This window comes from Microcaecilia unicolor, chromosome 8 (assembly GCF_901765095.1).
Source record: "Microcaecilia unicolor chromosome 8, aMicUni1.1, whole genome shotgun sequence".
Lineage (NCBI taxonomy): Eukaryota > Metazoa > Chordata > Amphibia > Gymnophiona > Siphonopidae > Microcaecilia > Microcaecilia unicolor.
In genome coordinates this window covers 241,799,922-241,822,540 of record NC_044038.1, presented here as the reverse complement: position 1 = coordinate 241,822,540, position 22,619 = coordinate 241,799,922, and the positions used below count along the sequence as shown (strand labels likewise).

Genomic DNA, 22,619 nt, shown 5'->3' with positions numbered 1-22,619 from the left:
TTGGAACTGGGAGGGAGGGAAGGGGGGCCTGGGAGCTGGGGGGCCTTGGGAGCTGGGGGGGCCTGGGCCTTGGAACTGGGTGGGAGGGAGGGCGGGGGGGCTTGCAGCTGGGAAGGGGGGAGGACTGGAGCCTTGGAGCTGGGAGGGAGGGCAGGGGGGCCCTTACAGTTTGAGGGAGAGCAGGGGCCTTGGAACTGGGAGGGAGGGAGCTGGGGGGGCCTGGGGCCTTGGAACTGGGAGGGAGGGAGGGAGGGCGGGGGGCCTTGCAGCTGAGAAGGGGGGAGGACTGGAGCCTTGGAGCTGGAGGGCAGGGGGCTGTTACAGTTGTGAGGGAGAGCAGGGGGCCTTGGAACGGGGAGGGCGGGAGGGCAGGGGGCCTTGGGAGCTGGGGGGGAGGGCCTGGGGCCTTGGGAGCTGGGGGGGGGGGCCTGGGGCCTTGGAACTGGGAGGGAGGGAGGGCAGGGGGCCTTGGGAGCTGGGGGGAGGGCCTGGGGCCTTGAACTGGGAGGGAGGGCGGGCAGGCAGGGGGCCTTGCAGCTGGGAAGGGGGGAGGACTGGAGCCTTGGAGCTGGGAGGGAGGGCGGGGGGGCCCTTACAGTTGTGAGGGAATGGGGCCCCTTACAGTTGTGAGGGAGAGCAGGGGGCCTTGGAACTGGGAGGGAGGGAAGGGGGGCCTTGGGAGCTGGGGGGGAGGGCCTTGGAACTGGGAGGGAGGGGAGGGCAGGGGGCCTTGCAGCTGGAAGGGGGAGGACTGGAGCCTTGGAGCTGGGAGGGAGGGGACAGAGGGGGCCTTGGAGCTGGCAGGGAAGGAGGATGGCAGGGGCTTTGGCAGCTGCAACGGGAGGGGGGCCTTGGGGAAAAAAAACATTCCAATACCCGCCCGTTTTTACGGGCTTAACGGCTAGTAAGTACATAAGTAATGCCACACTGGGAAAAGACCAAGGGTCCATCGAGCCCAGCATCCTGTCCACGACAGCGGCCAATCCAGGCCAAGGGCACCTGGCAAGCTTCCCAAACGTACAAACATTCTATACATGTTATTCCTGGAATTTTGGAGTTTTCCAAGTCCGTTTAGTAGCGGTTTATGGACTTGTCCTTTAGGAAACCGTCCAACCCCTTTTTAAACTCTGCTAAGCTAACCGCCTTCACCACTTTCTCCGGCAACGAATTCCAGAGTTTAATTACACGTTGGGTGAAGAAAATTTTTCTCCGATTTGTTTTAAATTTACTACACTGTAGTTTCATCGCATGCCCCCTAGTCTTAGTATTTTTGGAAAGCGTGAACAGACGCTTCACATCCACCTGTTCCACTCCACTCATTATTTTATATACCTCTATCATGTCTCCCCTCAGCCGTCTCTTCTCCAAGCTGTATAGCCCTAGCCTCCTTAGTCTTTCTTCATAGGGAAGTCGTCCCATCCCCGCTATCATTTTAGTCGCCCTTCGCTGCACCTTTTCCAATTCTACTATACCTTTCTTGAGATGCGGCGACCAGAATTGAACACAATACTCAAGGTGCGGTCGCACCATGGAGCGATACAACGGCATATAACATCCTCACACCTGTTTTCCATACCTTTCCTAATAATATCCAACATTCTATTCGCTTTCTTAGCCGCAGCAGCACACTGAGCAGAAGGTTTCAGTGTGTTATCGACAACGACACCCAGATCCCTTTCTTGGTCCGTAACTCCTAATGTTGAACCTTGCATGACCAGTGTACAGTCAACAAGAAGCAGTGGATTTTTTCCTGGGTTCCCTCTCTCTGGAACAATTTGCCATTAAATCTCTACTCAATTGTCTTATAGACAATTCAAAGCTAATTTAAAAATTCATCTGTTTACCATTGCACTTAATGTCTCCTAACTGCGGCAGTAGACATGATAGTTCTGAATGATCATTTGATTTGAGTCAATCTATTTAATCAAAAAACAAATATAGATATAGATATAAAATAATCAATGTACAGTTTCATTTTCCAGATTTATAATATTTTACTTTTGTAAATCACCTAGATTTCCAAAGTTAGCAATACATCAAATTTGAAAATAAACATAAACCTACAGCCCACTCATTGGAGCAGAGTTCAGAAAAATTGCTGTAGAAAGTCTATGAGAATCCAGAGAAGAAAACTGTTCAATTAAATCCTGATAGGCAGAGGAATATCCATAATGCTACAATCTTCTGTGTTTATATAACAGAAGAAAGGAGAATCTTTCTTCCTGGAAAGCTGATGCATCAGAAAATGCACAAACCACTGAATACTTAAAAGAAGTATCAGAAAAGCTGTAACAAACTGTGAAAAAACAAATGTTCAAATGCCTAGTACACAGCTTTGTCACAGATTATGCTGCAAATGTTCCAGGTAAGAAGAAATGTAGAAGAAACTGAAGAAAGCCTGAAAATAATTACAAAGGACTGCAGCGTTTATCTTGTGCACTTCCTAGTAAAAGACTTCATAAATAAGGGTAATGTGGAAACAAAATACTTCTGAAGCAGCCACTTTGCGGCAGCTGCTCTGAAGAAGGAAGAAATTCATTATCTTATGAGATAAAAGTCCAGTGGCACTCAGTGGTGTACTGAGTACTGCATTCAAGAACTGGCCTAATCTGATGGCAGTTTGTGAACAAAAACTGGAAATCTCCTAGCCAAAGTTGTAAATATTTTTGCTCTGGGCACCAGTGTTTATTGCTGGCCCCGACTCCCCCCCCCCCCCCCCCCAAGTCCTTTCTCAGTGGGCAGCCTGTGAAGGTGGAAAGGGAGAAGGGAAGGAGGGTTGGAACTGAGCAGCCTCAGTTGTCAGTGATCCTAGGACTTGAGATGCAGCTACTGGGGGCAGAGGGAAGGAACTGTCGTGTTCTCGAGGACCTTGGCATTCTGTCAGGCTTCTTCCCCGGGAACCCTGGGTACGTGAGTCCTTGGACCACGGCCGAGGAGCGGCAGTGGCAGGCAAGATCACCTTCGGAGCAGAGAAGAGACAAGGCTGGACTGGAACCCCAGACTGGAGTCCTGCACTGGAACACTCGGGACTGGAACGCACCGGACCGGAACACACTGGAGTAGGCTTCCCTACGCTTAGCTGCCTTTCCCCGAGGGTTGAGCCCTCAGGTTCGAGCAGCCGGTAGGGCTTACAGGAAAACCAGAACTGGAACCAGCAACAGGTATAACCGGAGTCAGGATCCAGCGGTCCGGGTTCCGGCAGTAGGCAGGTTCAATGGTCACAGAAGGGCTGGAAACCCACAGAGCAATGGACACAGAAGGGCTGGAAACCCACAGAGCAATAAACACAGAAGGGCTGGAAACCCACAGAGCAATAAACACAGAAGGGCTGGAAACCCACAGAAAAAGCCAAGGAAAGCTAACTGTGCAAACAGCACACTAACCTCGGGACCTAAGGCACTGCGGAAGCATTGGCAATGCAAAGGCAAGGGCTGCAGTCTCTAAGTGATTAATAAAGCCCTTCAACACCAGAGGCACAGCTGCAGCAATCGCCTTGCCTCCAAACAGAGGCTTGACACTCAGAGAAGTCAGCCCACAGGAAGGACAAGCGGGAGCCATCTTGGATACTGGCAAAGAGGAGTCGGCAGCCATCTTGGAAGAGGCATAGCCCACACAGGTGAGGTCCAGTAAGGCAATCAGCACACAGAGCCAGAGAGAAACTAAGACAGAGACAGACACAGAGACAAGCAGAAGCCAGCACAGCCACTGACTCCCAGAAACAGGGTAAGTATGAGGGTGGTCATGGCCACAGACGTGACAGGAACATACACTATGGTGGCAGTTCTACAGATTTTGGTGCGTCAGATTCTCTTATAGAGTACTAGAATAAGCCCCCTAAATATTGTTCAATGGCATAGGTAAATCAACATGCCTCAGTACGGCAAGTTGAGCATATATGTGGAAGACACGCCCATGTCCCATTATGCTCCACCCATAGGAACACCCCCTTGCACTTTTGTGCTTATCCCCCAGATTCTATATATCGCACTCAAAATTGTGTGCCAAATTGGGGTGCAAATTGATTAATGAGCCCTTAACTAGCAATAATTGGGTGCTATCAACTAATTATGATAGCTAATTGGCTTTGATTAGAAGTTGTACGCACATCTGGCTGTGTGCTATTCTATGAGGATTGGTGCCCAACTTTTCTAGCGTGTATCTGAAAAGGGGGCATGTTCAGGGGCATGTCGAGCATTCCCAAAAGTTGCCCACGGAATTACAGAATTTGGCCTATCTTGGGCACCAGCATTTACATCTGGTTTCATCAGGGGTAAGTAAGTCCAGCACCCAAAAGTTAGGCACAGAATCCATGCCTAAGAGCTTTTCTATATAAGGCTCATCCCTTTTATAGAATTTCCCCTTATCGCCCTTACACACGCCCTTATAGAAATGCACGTGCTTCACAGGAGCACAGGTATGAATTGCCCTTCACACCCCATCCCAGCTTTCTCGGGATGAGGAACTGGTTCCTGAATCTTCACTACCCCAGCTGCAAAGGACTAAAATATAAATCAACATATGCATCCAGCTTCTCCTACATAAGCACGCAACTATGGAATGCCCTGCCGACTGCCATCAAAACAATACACAACCTAACAAACTTCCGAAAGTTATTACAAACCAACTTGTTCGAAAAGGCATACCACAATGATCCATCCTAATTACCAGAAAACGAAACCCATACCAGAACGGGACAAAACCGAACTCTCGACACTGGATTGCTTAACTGTACTTTGGCACTAATGAACTTTATCGTTATACCACTCTACTTCTCATTACAGAAACGAACTCTCTACACTTGATTGCTTACCGTTCCCTGTCACTCATGAACTCTATAGCGATACCACTCTATTTCTCATGCCAGAAATGAACTCGCTACACTTGATTGCTTAATCTACTCTGTCACTTAAGAACCATTTTGTATTTCTCATTCCGGAAATGGCGATCGCCATTACGGCATTATGTAAGCCACATTGAGCCTGCAAATGGTGGGGAAATGTGGGATACAAATGCAACAAATAAATAAATAAATAAAAATGATACTGTCACAATTTCTTGTATCTTTGTATTGATATTTCTAGTTTGAAATAGTTTATTTATTTATTTATTTATTTATTTGTAACATTTGTATCCCACATTTTCCCACCCATTAGCAGGCTCAATGTGGCTTACAAAATACTGTAAAGGCGAACGCCAAGTCCGGTAGGGGTAAACAAATATAGATTGAAATAGGGGTCAGGTAAGGTTAGGGTATAAGGTACAATAAGGGTCAATGATAATAAGGAATATATAATGTCCAATATGATCTAAGGTTATGTTGTGTTGCCGAGTTGAAGCATTTAAGTAGGGTCAGTGGGATAGGCCTTGCAAAACAGGTAAGTCTTTAATGATCTTCTGAAGTTAAGATGGTTGTAAATCGTTTTCACAGTCTTTGGTAGTGCATTCCACATTTGTTAATTCCAGTACAAGTGAAATAGTAACTGTCTTCTTCGTTTCTGTTCGTAAAGGTGGTCAACATGTCGTTGAAAGTGCAGACGAGTAATATCACGAACAAAAACGATCCCAAGTCCATCAACTCCAGAGTCTTCATCGGCAATCTCAACACAGCAATTGTAAAAAAGTCAGATGTGGAGACCATCTTCTCTAAATACGGCAGAGTGGTAGGCTGCTCGGTCCACAAGGGCTACGCATTTGTGCAGTACTTAAACGAGAGACATGCACGAGCAGCTGTACTGGGGGAGAATGGACGAGTACTTGCTGGACAGACATTAGGTAAGGATGATCCCCATATTTTCTTTCTGTATTCTAACAAAATGCATTGGGAACCATTGCACTTTGGTAAGGGTTTGATTGAAAATTGCCTCCCACGTCCCACATAAAAGTAATCCATATGTAAATCAGAGTGTATTGGTGGTGGTGCTCTAGTTTGCCAGCCCCAGAGAGTACACAAAGAATTTGTAAAAACTGAAAAAAGGAGGCAGGGAGGGGAGGCAGATGGAGCAAAGCCCGTGATAGCCTAATCAAGGGGTCCTTTTACTAAGGTGCGCTAAAAAATGGCTGTGGTAGTGTAGATAAGTGTTTTAGGCGCACGCAGAATTATTTTTTAGTGCACCTACAAAAAATGCCTTTTTTTGCCGAAAACGGACGTGCGGCAAAATAAAAATTGCCGCACGTCCATTTTGGGTCTGAGACTTTACCGCAAGCCATTGACCTAGCGATAAAGTCTCATGCGATAACCGGGCCATAATGGTCTATGCATGTCAAATGCCACTTGACGCGCATAGCTGCCGCGCGTCAGAAAATAAAAACTATTTTTCAGATGCGCGTAGTAGATGCACACCAAAATTGAAATTACCGCAAGGGCCACACAGTAACCAGGCAGTAACTCCAATTTGGCGCGCGTTGGGCACACAGAGAGGGGCATAATTGAAAAGTTTTCCTGAGGACGTCCTCGCAGGACGTCCCGGCAAAGGGGCGGGGAAACCTGTATTATCAAAACAAGATGGGCGTCCATCTTTCGTTTTGATAATACGGTCGGGGACACCCAAATCACAAAATTTAGGTCGACCTTAGAGATGGTCGTCCTCAATTTTCGGCCATAATGGAAACCGAGGACGCCCATCTCAGAAACGACCAAATGCAAGCCCTTTGATTGTGGGAGGAGCCAGCATTCGCAGTGCACTGGTCCCCCTCACATGCCAGGACACCAACCGGGCACCCCAGGGGGCACTGCAGTGGACTTTATAAATTGTTCCCAGGTGCATAGTTCCCTTACCTTGTGTGCTGAGCCCCCCAAAACCCAGTCTCCACAACTGTACACCACTACCATAGCCCTTATGGGTGAAGGGGGGCACCTACATGTGGGTACAGTGGGTTTCTGGTGGGTTTTGAAGGGCTCACATTTACCACCACAAGTGTAACAGGTTGGGGGGGGGGATGGGCCTGGGTCCGCCTGCCTGAAGTGCACTGCACCCACTAAAACTGCTCCAGGGACCTGCATAGTGCTGTCAGGGAGCTGGGTATGACATTTGAGGCTGGCAAAAAATATTTTTAAAGGTTTCTTTTTAGGTTGGGAGGGGTTTAGTGACCACTGGGGGAGTAAAGGGAGGTCATCCCCGATTCCCTCCGGTGGTCATCTGGTCAGTTCGGGCACCTTTTTGAGGCTTGGTCATAAGAAAAAATGGACCAAGTAAAGTTGTCCAAGTGCTCGTCAAGGACGCCCTTCTTTTTTCCATTATCGGTCGAGGACGCCCATGTGTTAGACACGCCCCAGTCCCGCCTTCGCTATGCTTCTGACACGCCCCCGGGAACTTTGGTCGTCCCCACGACGGAAAACAGTTGAGGATGCCCAAAATCGTCTTTCGATTATGCTGATTTGGGCGACCCTGGGAGAAGGATGCCCATCTCCCGATTTGTGATGAAAGATGGGCGCCCTTCTCTTTCGAAAATAAGCCTGATAGGCACCTACGCAGCTTTGTAAAAGGGCGCCCAAGAATCCAAACTTTAAAGAACTGAAAGAGACATTTTCTTAAAGGGACCTTTGGGGCCTTTATACTATGTTGCGTTAGGTGTTAACACACGTGTAATGCAGGGAAAATGGCCTAATGCAAGATGTACGAAAGCATTCAGTTAGTTTTGCCATCTGCACACGCTATGCATGCAGTAATTTTGGGGAGAGTGGGTGTGTCAGGGGCAGAGAATAGATAGTCTCATATAACCCAGCATCTAATGCTTCCAGATCCAAATTCTAATTAAGGCAGATTTTTTAGCATGGGAAGTCATAGACCTCAGTGACGACTCGTTTCATAAGAGCCAGATCAACTCTTAGCTCGCCTTGCCTCTTCCCTGGTCTATAATGGCTTTTAAATTTAACTCATTTTACCCTTTAATTATAAATTATTTTCATTTTTTTTAACAAATTCACATCCAATCTATGAGTTATTTGACCAGAAAAATTTTTTTCAACAATATGTGCCTTAATTTTGCCTGCAGTTATAGACAAAGGCCTGATCAAAAATGGCTGTGAGATCGATGTTTTTTTTGGACGTTATGAGTACGACGTCCCAATTCTGACTCGGATGTTCTTTTGAAAATGCCCTTCCACATGTTCAATACTATGTATGACCACTTCAGGAATAGATTATACACCACCTTGGGTGATTCTCTTCATAAAATGATTATTAAAACCAATAAATAAGTAAAAAAAAAAAGAAAAAGATAAATTTGCCATCACACGATAGCTCTCCACGCACACAACATTAGAGATACATGGAGAAATCTAAGCAGTTGGAGGATGAGACAATACACATGGACAAAAAGGAGGAACAGAAACAGAACTTACATGCATCTCAAATCACGTTGCAAAGAAAATGCTCACCCTGCTAACTTGTGACTTTGGCAAAGGTTGAAGAAGTTATTTGGTATCATTGACTCAGATCTGGATGGTTTTTGCTCGTTTTGGAAAATGGGATTCAGTCTGTAATTTGGGACAATATTAGGGCAAGACCAGGAAATTGAGGGGTGAGATCCCCAGGAGTTCCATTTTATCCCCTCGGCTTGCCATCTTTACCTGAGCCGTATGGTTTTGCCAGTGATGAACCCGTGATATTCAGCTGCAGGAAGTGGCCGAAGTTCATATTAGAGGCTCTCAAGCAAAAGTTTTGACGGGTCCTCAGAGTCAGGGGCTTCTACTTCAAAGGATCTGGAGCAGTTGCAAGTCAGCTTCGTTGGGGTCCCCTTCTACATGGCTGGGGCCACTTGGGTAGTATTTATGCCACTGGCGATAGGTGGCATTAAAGGTCAATCAATGATCTGCAGTCTTCAAGTTTCTAGTTTTTATTGATATGCTGATTATAGAGATCCATCTCAGTGGTTTACAATAAACTCATACTATATATAAAAAAAAAAAACAAGAAAGGAGAGAGAGAAAGAAAACGGGAGGTGAAGGAAAAGGGAGAATGATAGTAAGGGAAGTGACAATTTTTTTTTCATAGGGGGGAGCGGTGAAGGGTAATAGAGTGGGTGTCATTGTTTTCCTGAGTTACACTCTGTTGTAGTCCTGTTAGAACAGGCAGTGATTACATTCTAAGAACGTTCATTGAAAGATTTCTCAAAAAAAAAAGAAATCTTGAATCTCAACACATCTGGTGGGACTGTGCGACTGGCTTAAGATGAATGGCTTGAAACTAAATCCTGGGAAGCCTGGATCAGTGCGGTTGAGTTGTTTACAAAGTGGTCTTATGGCTTCAGCTTCACTCACAAGCCAGTGTGTATAATTTGGGAGTTTTATTGGACGCTGAATTATGAATCTCTTTATAAAGGTGAATAATGAATCTCAATAAATCCTATATAATAATTCTCACCTCCAATGTTCTGAAGCTGCCTGGCATCCTGGCTTCCACCGTGGTCTGCTAGGTGCCGTAGATCAAAATGACGTCACGAATCCCACTGATTGGTTGCGCCTCGGGTGACGTCACCAGCGGGACGCACAGCAACAAACCACGACCCAGCCAGCAGCAAACAGCGAGCCAGGCAGGCGGAGGAGTAGGGAAACACAAGGAGCGGGAGCGTGTTTCCCTACTCCTCCCCCTGCCTAGGAATCGCTCGAGACTGGCTGAAAACATCCTGAAGCACCCGTGCGCAGTAACCGCCATCAAAAAAACGCTGCCGCCCTCCCTCTCCTCTCCAAGTCCGGATTCGGACTGTCGGAGAGGACGAAGAGGAAGGAGAGCGCCTGCGGTGACTGTCCAATGTGGAGGAAGCAGGTGAGGGCTCAGGGCAGCCGTCGGGGTCCACTGTTGACTCAGAAGAGGGGGGAGGGACAGAGCAGCGGGTCCGACTCCAGCACCGTCATCCCCATTCACTCAAAACAATCGAAGCAAACCTGTGAGATGCTGCAGGATGATTAATGCACAGGAGTGGAAGTGAGCAACGCAAGTCTACAGTAAGCAAGGAAGCCCATTGATTAATCTCTGTTTCCACTCCCCTACGCAGCCGTCATTGGTATACACTCAAAACCAAGCAAACCTAAGAGCTGCTGCTTCACACTGGCATTTTAAAATTGTTGTTCCATCTGAAACAAGTCTAAAGCTATTTCAACTGGATAGACAGTGCCTTAAAACATGGAGGACAAAAGGAGGGGGGAGACAGACAGACCCTGCAACTGGGAGGGAGGGGGGACCCTGCAACTGGGAAAAAGGGAGGAAGGAAGGGAGGGGGAGACCCCCCTGCAACTGGGAGACAGACCGGGGGAGGGAACGACCCTGGAACTGGGAGGGAGGGGGGACCCTGGCACATACTCTCATTCTCACACACACTTGCACCCAGTCTCACTGTCTCTCTGTCACACACACACTCACACAGTCACTCTCTCTCTCTCTCACACATACTCTCTCAAACATACACACTCCGAGGAAAACCTTGCTAGCGCCCATTTCATTTGTGTCAGAAACGGGCCTTTTTTACTAGTATATAAATAATATATCAGATGTGACTTCTACTTCTTTTGCAAATTTATACATGCTCTAAAGTATTCTTCTGTTTGTGAGAAGGCACGATACAGCGACTCTTGTGTATTTTCTTTAGTAACATATTTGATTACTGTAATGGAGTGTACCATAGTGGAGTGGAGGAGTGGCCTAGTGATTAGAGCACCGGTCTTGAAATCCAGAGGTGGCCAGTTCAAATCCCACTGCTGCTCCTTGTGATCTTGGCCAAGTCACTTAACCCTCCATTGCCTCAGGTACAAACTTAGATTGTGAGCCCTCCTGGGACAGAGAAATATCCAGAGTACCTGAAGGTAACTCACCTTGAGCTACCACTGAAAGGTGTGAACAAAAATCAAAATAAATAAATAAAGATTCCATTCAGAACCTCAAACAGTAGCAACATTCCATGTAGAACCCTAAAGTATAACAAGCAGAGGAGTGGCCTAGTTGTTAGAGCACTGGTCTTGCAATCCAGAGAAATATCCAGAGTACCTGAATGTAACTCACCTTGAGCTACTACTGAAAAGGTGTGAGCAAAAAATCTAAATTAAATAAATAGATAATGCATTATCTTGAGATCTTCCAAAGGATTTGAGAAGGCTACAATTAATTCAAAATACAGTGGTGCATCTTTTAGTAGGGAAGGAAGGTTTGATCAATTTAACTCTGTTATTGGCTAGCTATGGGCTTTAGGTCACTTTTTAAAATTTGATGCTTTACATACTGGCACTCCTAAATAAATAAATACCTCGCTGATTGTTTAAAACCCTACATTTGCATGGCTATAGAAGTACCTCCAGGATGAGCAGAAGCAGTGAACCATTGTCCACGCACACTTGGCTTCACCACAGAATAAACCCCACACGGGCAGCAGTGGTACCTCACACACACTTTCCAACAACACACAAACAGTGTGTCCCTTACAATAGGGAGCTCCCCTCCCATCACTAGGAAAACTGCACCTTAGCCCAGTAGAGATTTACAATATTGTACCCCCATGCGTAGAAAAACTAATGAGAGCGTGTAATTACAGGGTAACCGCTGAGGATTATTATTGGGCTGATTTTAATAAGTTATCATACAGTTTTACAATAAAGCCAATTATGCGTTAGATTATTTACTAGGACTGACATTAGGTGGATCAGCTTAGGGACACTGATTTGTGTTTTGTTTGGTTGTTTTTTTTTTCTACTTGAAAAAATGTTCAAATTAATTTCCATTCACATAGAAAAAAGAAAAGGGAAATGTAAGGAAACATCACAAGATAACCTAACATAAATATTATCCCACTGACCCACATCAAATGAAAGGAGGTTTACCATAACAAAAGTAATCATAAGAAAACCAAGAAAATATCCTTAATAAACAGCACCATCATAACTTACTTAACTGCTATCTACTTCAATCACTTATCATGACGCTTCAGAAAATCTTACAATTATAAAGACTCCTAAAAATAGACTCCTTCCCTTGGTAGGTGGTTATACATTTGAGGAAAAAGAAAGCACCCGCAGTAATCGCACAAGGTTTCAGACTTTAAGAAGCCTTTCGTCTCAGCTGGGTTGCCCTGGAGACATCAGGAAACACATTAAGGTTATCCCCAGAAAACCTTTCTTCTTTCTTAAGGAAATAAGTTTTCAAAACAAGCAATTTATCATTCTCATTAACAAATGTAGCCAAAAGAGTGGAATGAGTAATAATAACGTCCAGGATTATCCTCCAAGAAAGCTGTCAGGTCAACACCTGAGGCTTCTGATTGATCCACCTGTTGGCCAACTGTTTCCTTTTCCTTAACCGGCAAATAACAGCGGTTACTCAGCTGGGTAGTCTCAGAATTTGACAGACCTAAAATCTCCTTGCGATAATTCCTTAAAAGGTATATCGAAGGAAAATTAACCGATTTGTGGTTAATGAACAATAACACAACGTAATCTGACATTTCCACAGATGACTAATGGTACAATTTTAGAGCAATTTTAGAAGTCATACTCCTGGGTGAAATGAAGTGTGTATGTGTTCTGTCACCTGCTCTTACTAGCAGGGGCGGCCCAAGGCAATCTTTCACCTGAGGCAAGAAATGAGCTGCCGCTGTAGCTCCTCTGAACCTCCACCCTTCCTTCCCCAAAATGACCTTTTCTTTTCTTGTTTTTCAAAAGAAGGCAGCAGCAGCGACTCCCATAAGCTGCCCTCTCGCCGGTCCCAGCCCCTTCTCTCTACTGCGGGCGGCCCGCCTTTCTGACATCATTTCCTGTTTCCTCAAAGTAGAAAGAAGGGGCTGCGTATGGGAGTCTTTGCTGCCGCCTTCTTTTGAAAAACAAGAAAAGAAAAAGGTAATTTTGGTGAAGGGGAGAGAAGGAAGGGGGCGATGCTGCCTCGAAAGAGTGCCGCCTGAGGGCCCTGCCTCAGCTGGCCTAATGGTAGGTCCTCCACTGGGCTAGTAATCATTTCTATAGCGCTACTAGACGTACACAGTGCTGTACACATTATATGCAGGTACTTTCTCTACTCCAGTGGGCTCACAATCTTGCTCTTTTTAAATTTTGTTAATGTGATTTCATTAGATTTTTATTCTCTCCTGATTTTTGGAGTTTCTTTTATAAATTGTAATCCTTTGGAATAACAGTAGTATAAAAAAACTCTGATATTTTGTTTTGTACCTTGGGCTATAGAGGGTTAAGTGAAATGAGCAGTATCACAAGGGGCTGCAGTGGGAATTGAACCCAGTTCCCCTGGTTTTTAGTCCACTCTGCACTAACTGTTAGGCCATTCCTTGAACGTTAGTGGCCAGTGTAGGTTTCGGCTTCACTTTCAGCCGAAACCCGAGCAGCAAATGTTCTTACCCTTGGGTGTAACTGCTGTTAACAATCATTTGGATGATAATTGTGCTATTCATTCCCATTCCTTTTATGACTCAGTTTCTCATTTTTGTGAACTGTCTTTGTTAGATATCTCTTAGCAGACTGAAACTTTTCTGTAAACCATTCTGATATGAAATTGAAGAGTGGTGTAGCAAGCAAATCTGAATCAAATGAATAAATAAATAGAATTTCAGCCACTGATTTGGTTTCGGCCTCTCTCTGCAGTGGTGAAAGGCAGCCATGGATGAGGAAGGGGACCTTACGGGGAGTGGAGATTACATTTTTTGCCTTATGAATGTATTGTAGTTTGATTCACGATAGAATGTAATGGTGTCCCAGCTGTTGAAGATAACAAGAGACACACGGATATTCGGCTGCTTTAGCACACCCATGCCAGGCTCAGCACGAGCTTCCTGCCTCCACTTAGAGCACCAAAAGCAGGGCTTTTTTGAGGGGGTACTTGGGGGTACTGAGTACCGGCACCTTTTCCAGTGTCTGCTAAAATTGACCCATGGTCTCCAAGTTTTAATGAAAGAGCTCAGGCCTTACACACCAATTCTGCCTTGTCATAGATTCTGTGACTGGTTGCAGGGGGCCTGGCTATTATGGGGTGGGTCCCTCAGTGATCACCCCACCCCTGAAGGGTGGCCTGGCATTTGAGTACCGGCACCTTTTTCGCTAGAAAATGTGCACTTGCTAAAAGAAACAATGATTGCTGGCAAAAACAAGCTTGATTAATACAGGTCTGCATCCCCTCCCAGGACTGGGGCATTAGTATTGTGAGGATAATGGAAGCATGTTTTGAGACTACCACCTGCCCCAGATAAGAGGTCACACGTTCCAAACCAAGCTGTGCGATGGGCTTTTAATCGACCGCCATTAATCTGAGGTTTTTATTAATCACAGACATCAACATGGCTGGAGAACCCAAACCCACAGGCCGAAAGGATTAAAGAGAGCCGCCTCTGCCTTGTACAGGTAGGTCTCCAAATCTTCCGATCCCTGACGTAGGGATAAAATGGGGCAGGTCCTCACGGGGGTCCAGGATATGACACACAGTATTAAATATATGATGTTATAATGAATTGCATTTTCACTTGTGCACTTGCAAAATCTGTTCAGGTATTGCTGACTCTTCTGCTCTAAGGGTCTTTGAAACTGGAGTGGTCCCAGCAGGGCCTTGCTCTGCTAGGAAGAAAAAGATGGCTTTAGCCGAGCAAGGAGGGCCTAGTGAGCATTCAGTTCCTGCTCCCTGTTCCAATTACATGATTACAGGTAGAAAAATTCCCTTTGTGTTCAGACTTAATTATAGGACTAACCAGTGGCGTAGCCACAGGTGGGCCTGGGTGGGCCAGGGCCCACCCAACAGTAGCACACGTTTAGCGGTAGCTGGTGGGGATCCCAAGCTCAGCCAGCTGAAGACTTCCTCCTGATGGTAATGAAAACGCTACTCTCCACAATACTGGCACCTGCACATGCTCAGTTTTCAGCGCATGCTTGCTACAGACGGCCAAGGTGGAAAGAAGCGTTTTCCCACCAGCTGAGATATTTTTTGGTGGTGGTTGGGAGGGGGGGGGGCAGAACACCTGGTGCCCACCTACTTCTTGCCTAGGCCCACCCAAAATCTGTTGTCTGGCTATGCCCCTGGGACTAACTCTGAAACTTCAGTCCTATTTCCAGGCTCAATGCAGTAAAGCAGTGTATTAGGTCTCTGTACTAAACATCCATGTACTAAAAAAAAACTTTTACTCCCCATGCAGTAAACTAAGAATATACAGATTATCTCAGTGTTAAAACTGTGTAAAATGCTGCATTGAGAGTAAAATGTTTGAGCTGGGACTGGCCCCCACACCCTGACAGGAAGGGAGACGTTTAAAAACATTAAGCCTGACCCTCACCCCCTACTCCTCCTGCAAACTTTTCCTAGTGTCCCATAGCCCCCCACTCTCTCCAGCACCTCAAATCCTCCACCCCAAATTTCCATAATTAATATACATGAGATCCATTTGCATACAATGGACGCGGCACATGCAAATAAGTCTCAACATATTCATTATGGAAATCCTGAACACCCAACTGAGTTGTGGCCCTCGAGAACCACGGATGCCCACTCCTGGCCTAGGGCTTCGGATACCCTTAGGCCGGTCCTGGGAATAATTAATCTAAGAGTAAAACTGCCTCCCTGTGTGAGATAAGGGTATAATTTGTACGGCACTGACTTGCATAAAGGAGACGTTTTGCATGGAAATGGTTTGTAGTAAGAATATGTGTACGTAAAGTCTGCACAAAAAGCCCTTCAATGGCAGTGATGTTCTTGGAGACAGAGGGCCAAATGCACTAAACCTTAACGACCCTCTAACAACCCTTTAACGAAGGAAATTCCTAACCCTTGCATGCATTAAAGGCCTTTTTCCGACGAAGCAAGCAGCTAACGAAAACGGAATACAAAAGAGTAACTACCATTGTAATGTGGGCGATTCGAGATGCACTAACAATACCGAAGATTACACCGAATCATTTACCGCGACATATTAAACGTATGTCAGAGCAGTCGTAAAGGCCTGAGCTGTCATCTCCTCGCTTCCCCCTGCACCTTAAAATTCCAAGCTGGCACGTTGGAAAAACAAAATAAACAACATAAACATGTGGCTCCCCGCTTCCCTCTGCATACAATACTAATGAAACGGATACAAAATTAAAAAAGGACTGGGAGGGGGCAAGGGTGCACGTCAGGAGCATCCTCTATGGATGGCCTTGCCCTTGCCCCCACCCACCCACCCCCCCTGAGGTTGCCGCTGCTCCCCGCTTCTCCCTGTATGAAATAAAAACTCATAAAAATCAAAACTTTTGCAGCGCCGGGCCCCCCTCCCTTCCTGTCTCTCTCTGTACTCCTTCTCCCATAGCTCCGCCTCCCAGCATCCTCCGCCCCCATGCCCCGCCCCCTGAGCTCATCGCCACCGCTCCCCCTCCCTCTACCGGACCCCCCCTCCGCATTACCGGCCCGCGCAGCGCCTCTCACCTCTGTGTGAAGGCGCTGCAAGGGATGGAACAGCTGATCGGTGATCACAGTTGCCTGCTCCGACGTCTCTCTCTTCTTCCTGGGCCCGCCCTCCTCTGACGTTAGTTATCTACGTCAGAGGAGAGCGGGCCCAGGAAGAACAGAGAGACGTCGGAGGAGGCAGCAGTGATCGCTGATACGGTACTATGTAAGCCACATTGAGCCTGCAAATAGGTGGGAAAATGTGGGATACAAATGCTACAAATAAATAAATAACTTGGTGCCAAGAAGTAAGCACCACAATGGGGCATGTTTTGCGTCAATGTTATAGCGGTACTTAGGCGGGCCTAAGTCATTACACAAACCTGCATCGGTACCCCAAAAGTACATAAGTAATGCCACACTGGGAAAAGACCAAGGGTCCATCGAGCCCAGCATCCTGTCCACGACAGCGGCCAATCCAGGCCAAGGGCACCTGGCGAGCTTCCCAAACGTACAAACATTCTATACAATCAAGCCATTGTGACATCACTAATGAGGTTGGCTCTTATTGGTGGAATGAGCCACTATGACATCACAATAGGTTAAATCACTGCTCTATGTAATAAAAGTGAGCCAAGTAGAGGACATAAGTACATAAGTAATGCCACACTGGGAAAAGACCAAGGGTCCATCGAGCCCAGCATCCTGTCCACGATAGCGGCCAATCCAGGCCAAGGGCACCTGGCGAGCTTCCCAAACGTACAAACATTCTATACAATCAAGCCATTGTGACATCACTAATGAGGTTGGCTCTTATTGGTGGAATGAGCCACTATGACATCACAATAGGTTAAATCACTGCTCTATGTAATAAAAGTGAGCCACGTAGAGGACATAGGTACATAAGTAATGCCACACTGGGAAAAGACCAAGGGTCCATCGAGCCCAGTATCCTGTCTACAACAGCGGCCAATCCAGGCCAAGGGCACCTGGCAAGCTTCCCAAACGTACAAACATTCTATACATGTTATTCCTGGAATTGTGGATTTTTCCCAAGTCCATTTAGTAGTGGTTTATGTCCTTTAGGAAACCGTCTAACCCCTTTTTAAACTCTGCTAAGCTAACCGCCTTCACCACGTTCTCCGGAAACGAATTCCAGAGTTTAATTATGCGTTGGGCGAAGAAACATTTTCTCTGATTTGTTTTAAATTTACTACACTGTAGTTTCATCGCATGCCCCCTAGTCCTAGTATTTTTGGAAAGCGTGAACAGACGCTTCACATCCACCTGTTCCACTCCACTCATTATTTTATAGACCTCTATCATGTCTCCCAAGTGAGATGCAACCTCTTACACCAGAAAGAGCCTTAGGTTTCTTGAGAACTTTGAAGTTGGGTTTTTTACTCGCTAAAGAACATCCGTTTTAAGTCTGTTTTTGAGGCCTCTTTTCCTTTTGCCTCTGGAATTAAGGTTGGCACCGTCTTATTTTTCTTTTAGGAAAATGTTAAAAACTTAGGGGGTCTTTTACAAAGGCACGTTAGCGGTTTTAGTGCCCTCTAAACACTAGAGACGCCCATAGAAATATATGGGCGTCTCTTATCCTTAAGACACTTGAATTCTTTATTTTTAGGTTCAAAAATAAGAGTTTTCCCGGATTTATCAAGGGAAACTCAAAAACGTCGTAAATTATTTCTAGCCTTGCGCCCAAGGGCAATGGCCCTGGGGGTTAATTTTCTTTTGAAATTTCCTTGTGTTTGTAGGATTTTATACCATACTAAACAATACCAATTTTTTGAACCTAATCAGTTGGATATTTTTTTGAAAAGTAAAGAGAGTATAATTGTGAAAGTTTAGACCCAAATGAACACTGTATAGCACTTAGGAGTGAATCTATGGGGCTTAGCGCGGCTCTTGCTTTAATTTGAATTTTTTTTTAGTTTGATTTCCTATGAATCTTGGATTATTTCTTAATTATTGTGGACGATGGGTATATAGTCAATTTCCTTATTGTAATTACTATTGAAAGAAAGTTTGCAAATATGTAATATTATTCTGTTTTGAATATTATGTATCTCAAAAGGTTTATAAATAAAGAATTAAAAAAAAAAAAAAAAAGAAATATATGGGCGTCTCTAACGTTTAGTGCGTGCTTATTTATAGCATGCACTAAAAACCGCTAACGAGACTTTGTAAAAGGACCCCTTACTTATTTGAACAATAATCTTATTTTAAGTTAATGTTTGTTTCAGATTTTAAACTTTGTTAATGTGATTTCATTAGATTGTTGTTCTCTCCTGATCTTTGGAGTTTCTTTTACAAATTATAGACCGCTTTCAATCCTTTGGAATAACAGTAGTATAGAAAACTCCTATATTCTATTTTACCATAGTCAACGGCTGGTGTACATGGCTGTACCTAGATGCGCCAATCAACGTACGCAACTGATAGCGTTCTATAGACACCCATAGCCTGCCCATACTCTGCCCATGTGTACATCCCCCTGGAGTTATCCACAAACTTACAGAACGGCATCTAATGAATATACGCACATCACCATTGATTAGTGGCGCCAGTGACACGTGCAACTGATGTGCATTTCTAGGGCCCATTTATAGATTGGCTTGAATAGGGTTACCATATGTCCGGATTTACCCTGACATGTCCTCTTTTTGCCAATCTTCCCGTTTGCCCAGAAATCCGGACAAACGGGCAGATTGCTAGCCTCCCCTCCCCTTAGTTACCACTGCCCTGGTGGTCTAGTGACCTCTTCCACCTTTGGGGCAGGAAAGAGCCCCCTCTTTCCTGCCCGGAGCGCTGCCCTGCATGCATCCTTCCTGTTTGTGATCTCGGCGCCGATTCAAAATGGCCACAGAGAGTTGAAGTGACCATTTTGAATCGGCGCCGAGATCACAAACAGGAAGTATGCATGCAGGGCAGCGCTCCGGGCAGGAAAGAGGGGGCTCTTTCCTGCCCGAAGAGGCCACTAGACCACCAGGGCAGCAGTAAGGTAAGGGGAGGGGAGTGACGAGGTGTGTGACGGGGGGGGGGGGAATGTGACAGGGGGAGGAGCGAGGGCGTCAAAGGGGGTGGGGTGGGGTGGGAAAGGGGGTGGGGCGTGAAGGGGCAGGGTGTGAATGGGGAGGGGCATGTGTCCTCCTTTTTGGGGGATAAAATATGGTAACCCTAGGCCTGAAAGACTTTAGTATAGGAGTGAACACGTATTGCTTGGAAGCTGTGGCGTGCCTAGGTTGGCTGCTAGCTGGGGCGGATTGCTGTTACAGCCCACCCGTACATCACCCCCCCCCCCCCCCCCGGCGCATCACCCACCTCTCCCTCCTCCGAAGCGCATCAGCCTCACCGCGGAGCAGTTGAACTGCTGTCAGCTCCGCCAGTCCCCTGCCCCAGAACAGGGAATAACATCAGAGGGGGCAGGGAACCGGCAGAGCCGAAAGCCACATGACTGCTCTGTGCACCCCCCCTTGCTGCCTGCACCCAGGACAGACCGCCCCCACCGCCCTGCCCTTTAGAGCTTGGAAGTTCTTAAAATAGGCATCAGGGTGTCTTAATCTACTATAATGAACTGTGATATAAAAATTACTGAAAAAGTACAGAACAGTCTTGTTTTGCTTTTCTTCACATTGTAAAAGTATGAAGAGGTTCTCAAAACACTGCAGACTCAATTAAAAGCTAATATTGAATTTTACATGCTGGTCAATACCTTGAAACATGGCCAAGAAAGGATGGCTTATTATGGTATAAAATTCTATACCGTGTTATTTTGTGACAAGATTGCAAACGGTGATGCCCGGTTGAAGAAGGAGACCATTAAAATCCATGGTCCTCCTCATGGCCCTCGGTTGCCTCTGAATGGTCAGGAAATTAAATTTCAGAAGTTTAGACTGAACAGATGGTGCTTAGAATTATAGAATATTGATTTCATAGCCATAAAGCTCAGTACTGAAGGAAGGATTATATTAAACCTTCACCAGGATAGCATATGCTGTAATTGGTGGAAAATTACTATGAGATCACCAGGCTTGGATCAATATTCAGGTACCACCGGACTCCTCTGTGTGTTTACGCTAAGGAAACAGAGTAAATGTTATACAAAATGAGTCCTTGTAATTCCAGGACTAATCACAGAACTTTGATGTTCAGGTATCAGGGGGCTGATGAAGTAAGAAGGGGAGATTGAGTAAAGCAGGTATGGGGCCTTGTGCGGACCAATTTGGTGGGCCCCCTCCCCCCAGGATATAAGGTTTCAAATGAGGCATCATGGATTTATTTATTTATCTAAACAGAATTCTTTAAAATGGTACAATGCCTCTGAGAAGCGCAAAACCAAAGAGCAAGTGAGAGCGAGAGGGAGGAGATGGAAGGACTGGCCAGCGATGTGGTGAGAGGTGTCTAGAAAATCAATGCTGAGGAGCACAATTACCAAAGGGGAAGGGGAGAGAAGGAGGCAGAGGGGGAAATGGAAGAGAAGCTTTAACTTTTGGCCAGCCACCGGTTAAGCGTGGGACCCTGTGCAGTCGCCCCAGTTGCCCCTGCAATCTCATTCGTTTGCACATACAGCTGTGAACACTCCTATTGACCTGCTGTGCTAATGCCCAGACTTGCAGATCTCTAGTTGAGTTGCAGGCACAGCTGGAATTGGGAAGGAGAACTGAAGGAACAAGACACAGAGAATGCCAGCAAGAATAAGATTAGCAAGGCCACAAAAGATCATTTGTTAACTCTGAATTGTACTTGAAAAGGACAAAGAAAAGCAATTTCTGTTGTTCTGATTTCCCTAGGTCTATAAATTATTCATCTTTAATCCAACTGTATTAGTAAGTGAATAAATAAGAATACATCAGAGTATTATTAAAATAATTTGTGATGCATCAATAATGCATGCAGAGAATCATTTGTTATATCATTACATCTGTCTCTCGTCAGTCATCCTTTCCTCTCCTACTTTCCTCCGTTCTTTCTATTGTGCTTCCTCCTCCTTTTTCATTGTTTTTGTCTGTCTTTTTCTCTTTCATTTTCCTTCTTTCTTTTTTCTACTTTTCTTTCTCCATTTTTCACCCCAGCTCCTAACTTACCTGCACTTTTCCAATGTCCTATTCATATCATCAATAAGGTATATATTGCCATCTAGTGGTAAAGGGTAGGAAACTCTGACTAAAGGTGGGTTAATTTATTTTTTATTTATATTACATTTTGTACCCTGCGCTTTCCCACTCATAGCAGGTTCAATGCGGCTTACATATTATATACAGGTACTTATTTGTACCTGGGGCAATGGAGGGTTAAGTAACATAGAGGGGCATAATTGAACAAAAACGTCTATCTCCATGGGCGTTTATCTCCGAGAACGGGTCCGTGAAGGGGCGGACCGAACCGTATTTTCGAAAAAAATAGACGTCCATGTTTTATTCAACAATGTGTGAGCTGGGCGTTTCTGTTTTTCAGCGATAATGGAAAATGAAAGCGCCCAGCTCAAAAACGAATAAATCCAAGGCATTTGTTCGTGGGAGGGGCCAGGATTCGTAGTGCACTGGTCCCCCTCACATACCAGGACATCAACCGGGCACCCTAGGGGGCACTTTTACAAAAACAAAAAAAAAGGTAAAAGAGCTCCCAGGTGCATAGCACCCTTCCCTTGTGTGTTGAGCCCCCCAAATCCCCCTCAAAACCCACTGCCCACAAGTCTACACCATTACTATAGCCCTAAGGGGTGAAGGGGGGCACCTACATGTGGGTACAGTGGGTTTGGGGGGCAGTTTGGAGGGCTCCCATTTACCAGCACAAGTGTAACATGGGGGGGGGGGGATGGGCCTGGGTCCACCTGCCTGAAGTCCACTGCACCCCCTAATAACTGCTCCAGTGACCTGCACACTGCTGCCAGGGAGGTGGGTATGACATTTGAGGGTGAAAATAAAAAGTTGTGAAATGGCATATTTTGTGGTGGGAGGGGGTTTGTGACCACTGGGGGAGTCAGGGGAGGTCATCCCCGATTCCCTCCAGTGGTCATCTGGTCATTTAGGGCACTTTTTGGGGCCTTATTCGTGAAAAAACAGGGTCCAGGAAAAGTGTCCTAAATTCTAGCTAAAAACGCATACTTTTTTCCCATTATCGGTGAAATGCGCCCATCTCTGTTCGGCAGATAACCATGCCCCAGTTCCGCCTTCGCCACACCTCTGACACGCCCCCATCAACTTTGTCCGCATCCGCGACGGAGTGCAGTTGAAAACGTCCAAAATCGGCTTTCGATTATACCGCTTTATTCGTTTTTGTGAAATAAAC

General features: G+C 45.8%; 1 protein-coding gene across 1 annotated transcript in view; it reads left to right on the top strand.

The window, feature by feature from the left end:
* The first annotated feature begins 3,611 nt into the window (after positions 1-3,611).
* The window catches only part of RALY (RALY heterogeneous nuclear ribonucleoprotein), a 65,379-nt gene continuing 46,371 nt past the window's right edge, over positions 3,612-22,619 (top strand). Inside the window, 4 exon segments of the mRNA XM_030212101.1 lie at positions 3,612-3,616; positions 5,508-5,772; positions 14,252-14,278; positions 14,281-14,323. Coding sequence (XP_030067961.1) covers positions 5,517-5,772; positions 14,252-14,278; positions 14,281-14,323 — 326 coding nt within the window. The 5' untranslated portion in view covers positions 3,612-3,616; positions 5,508-5,516.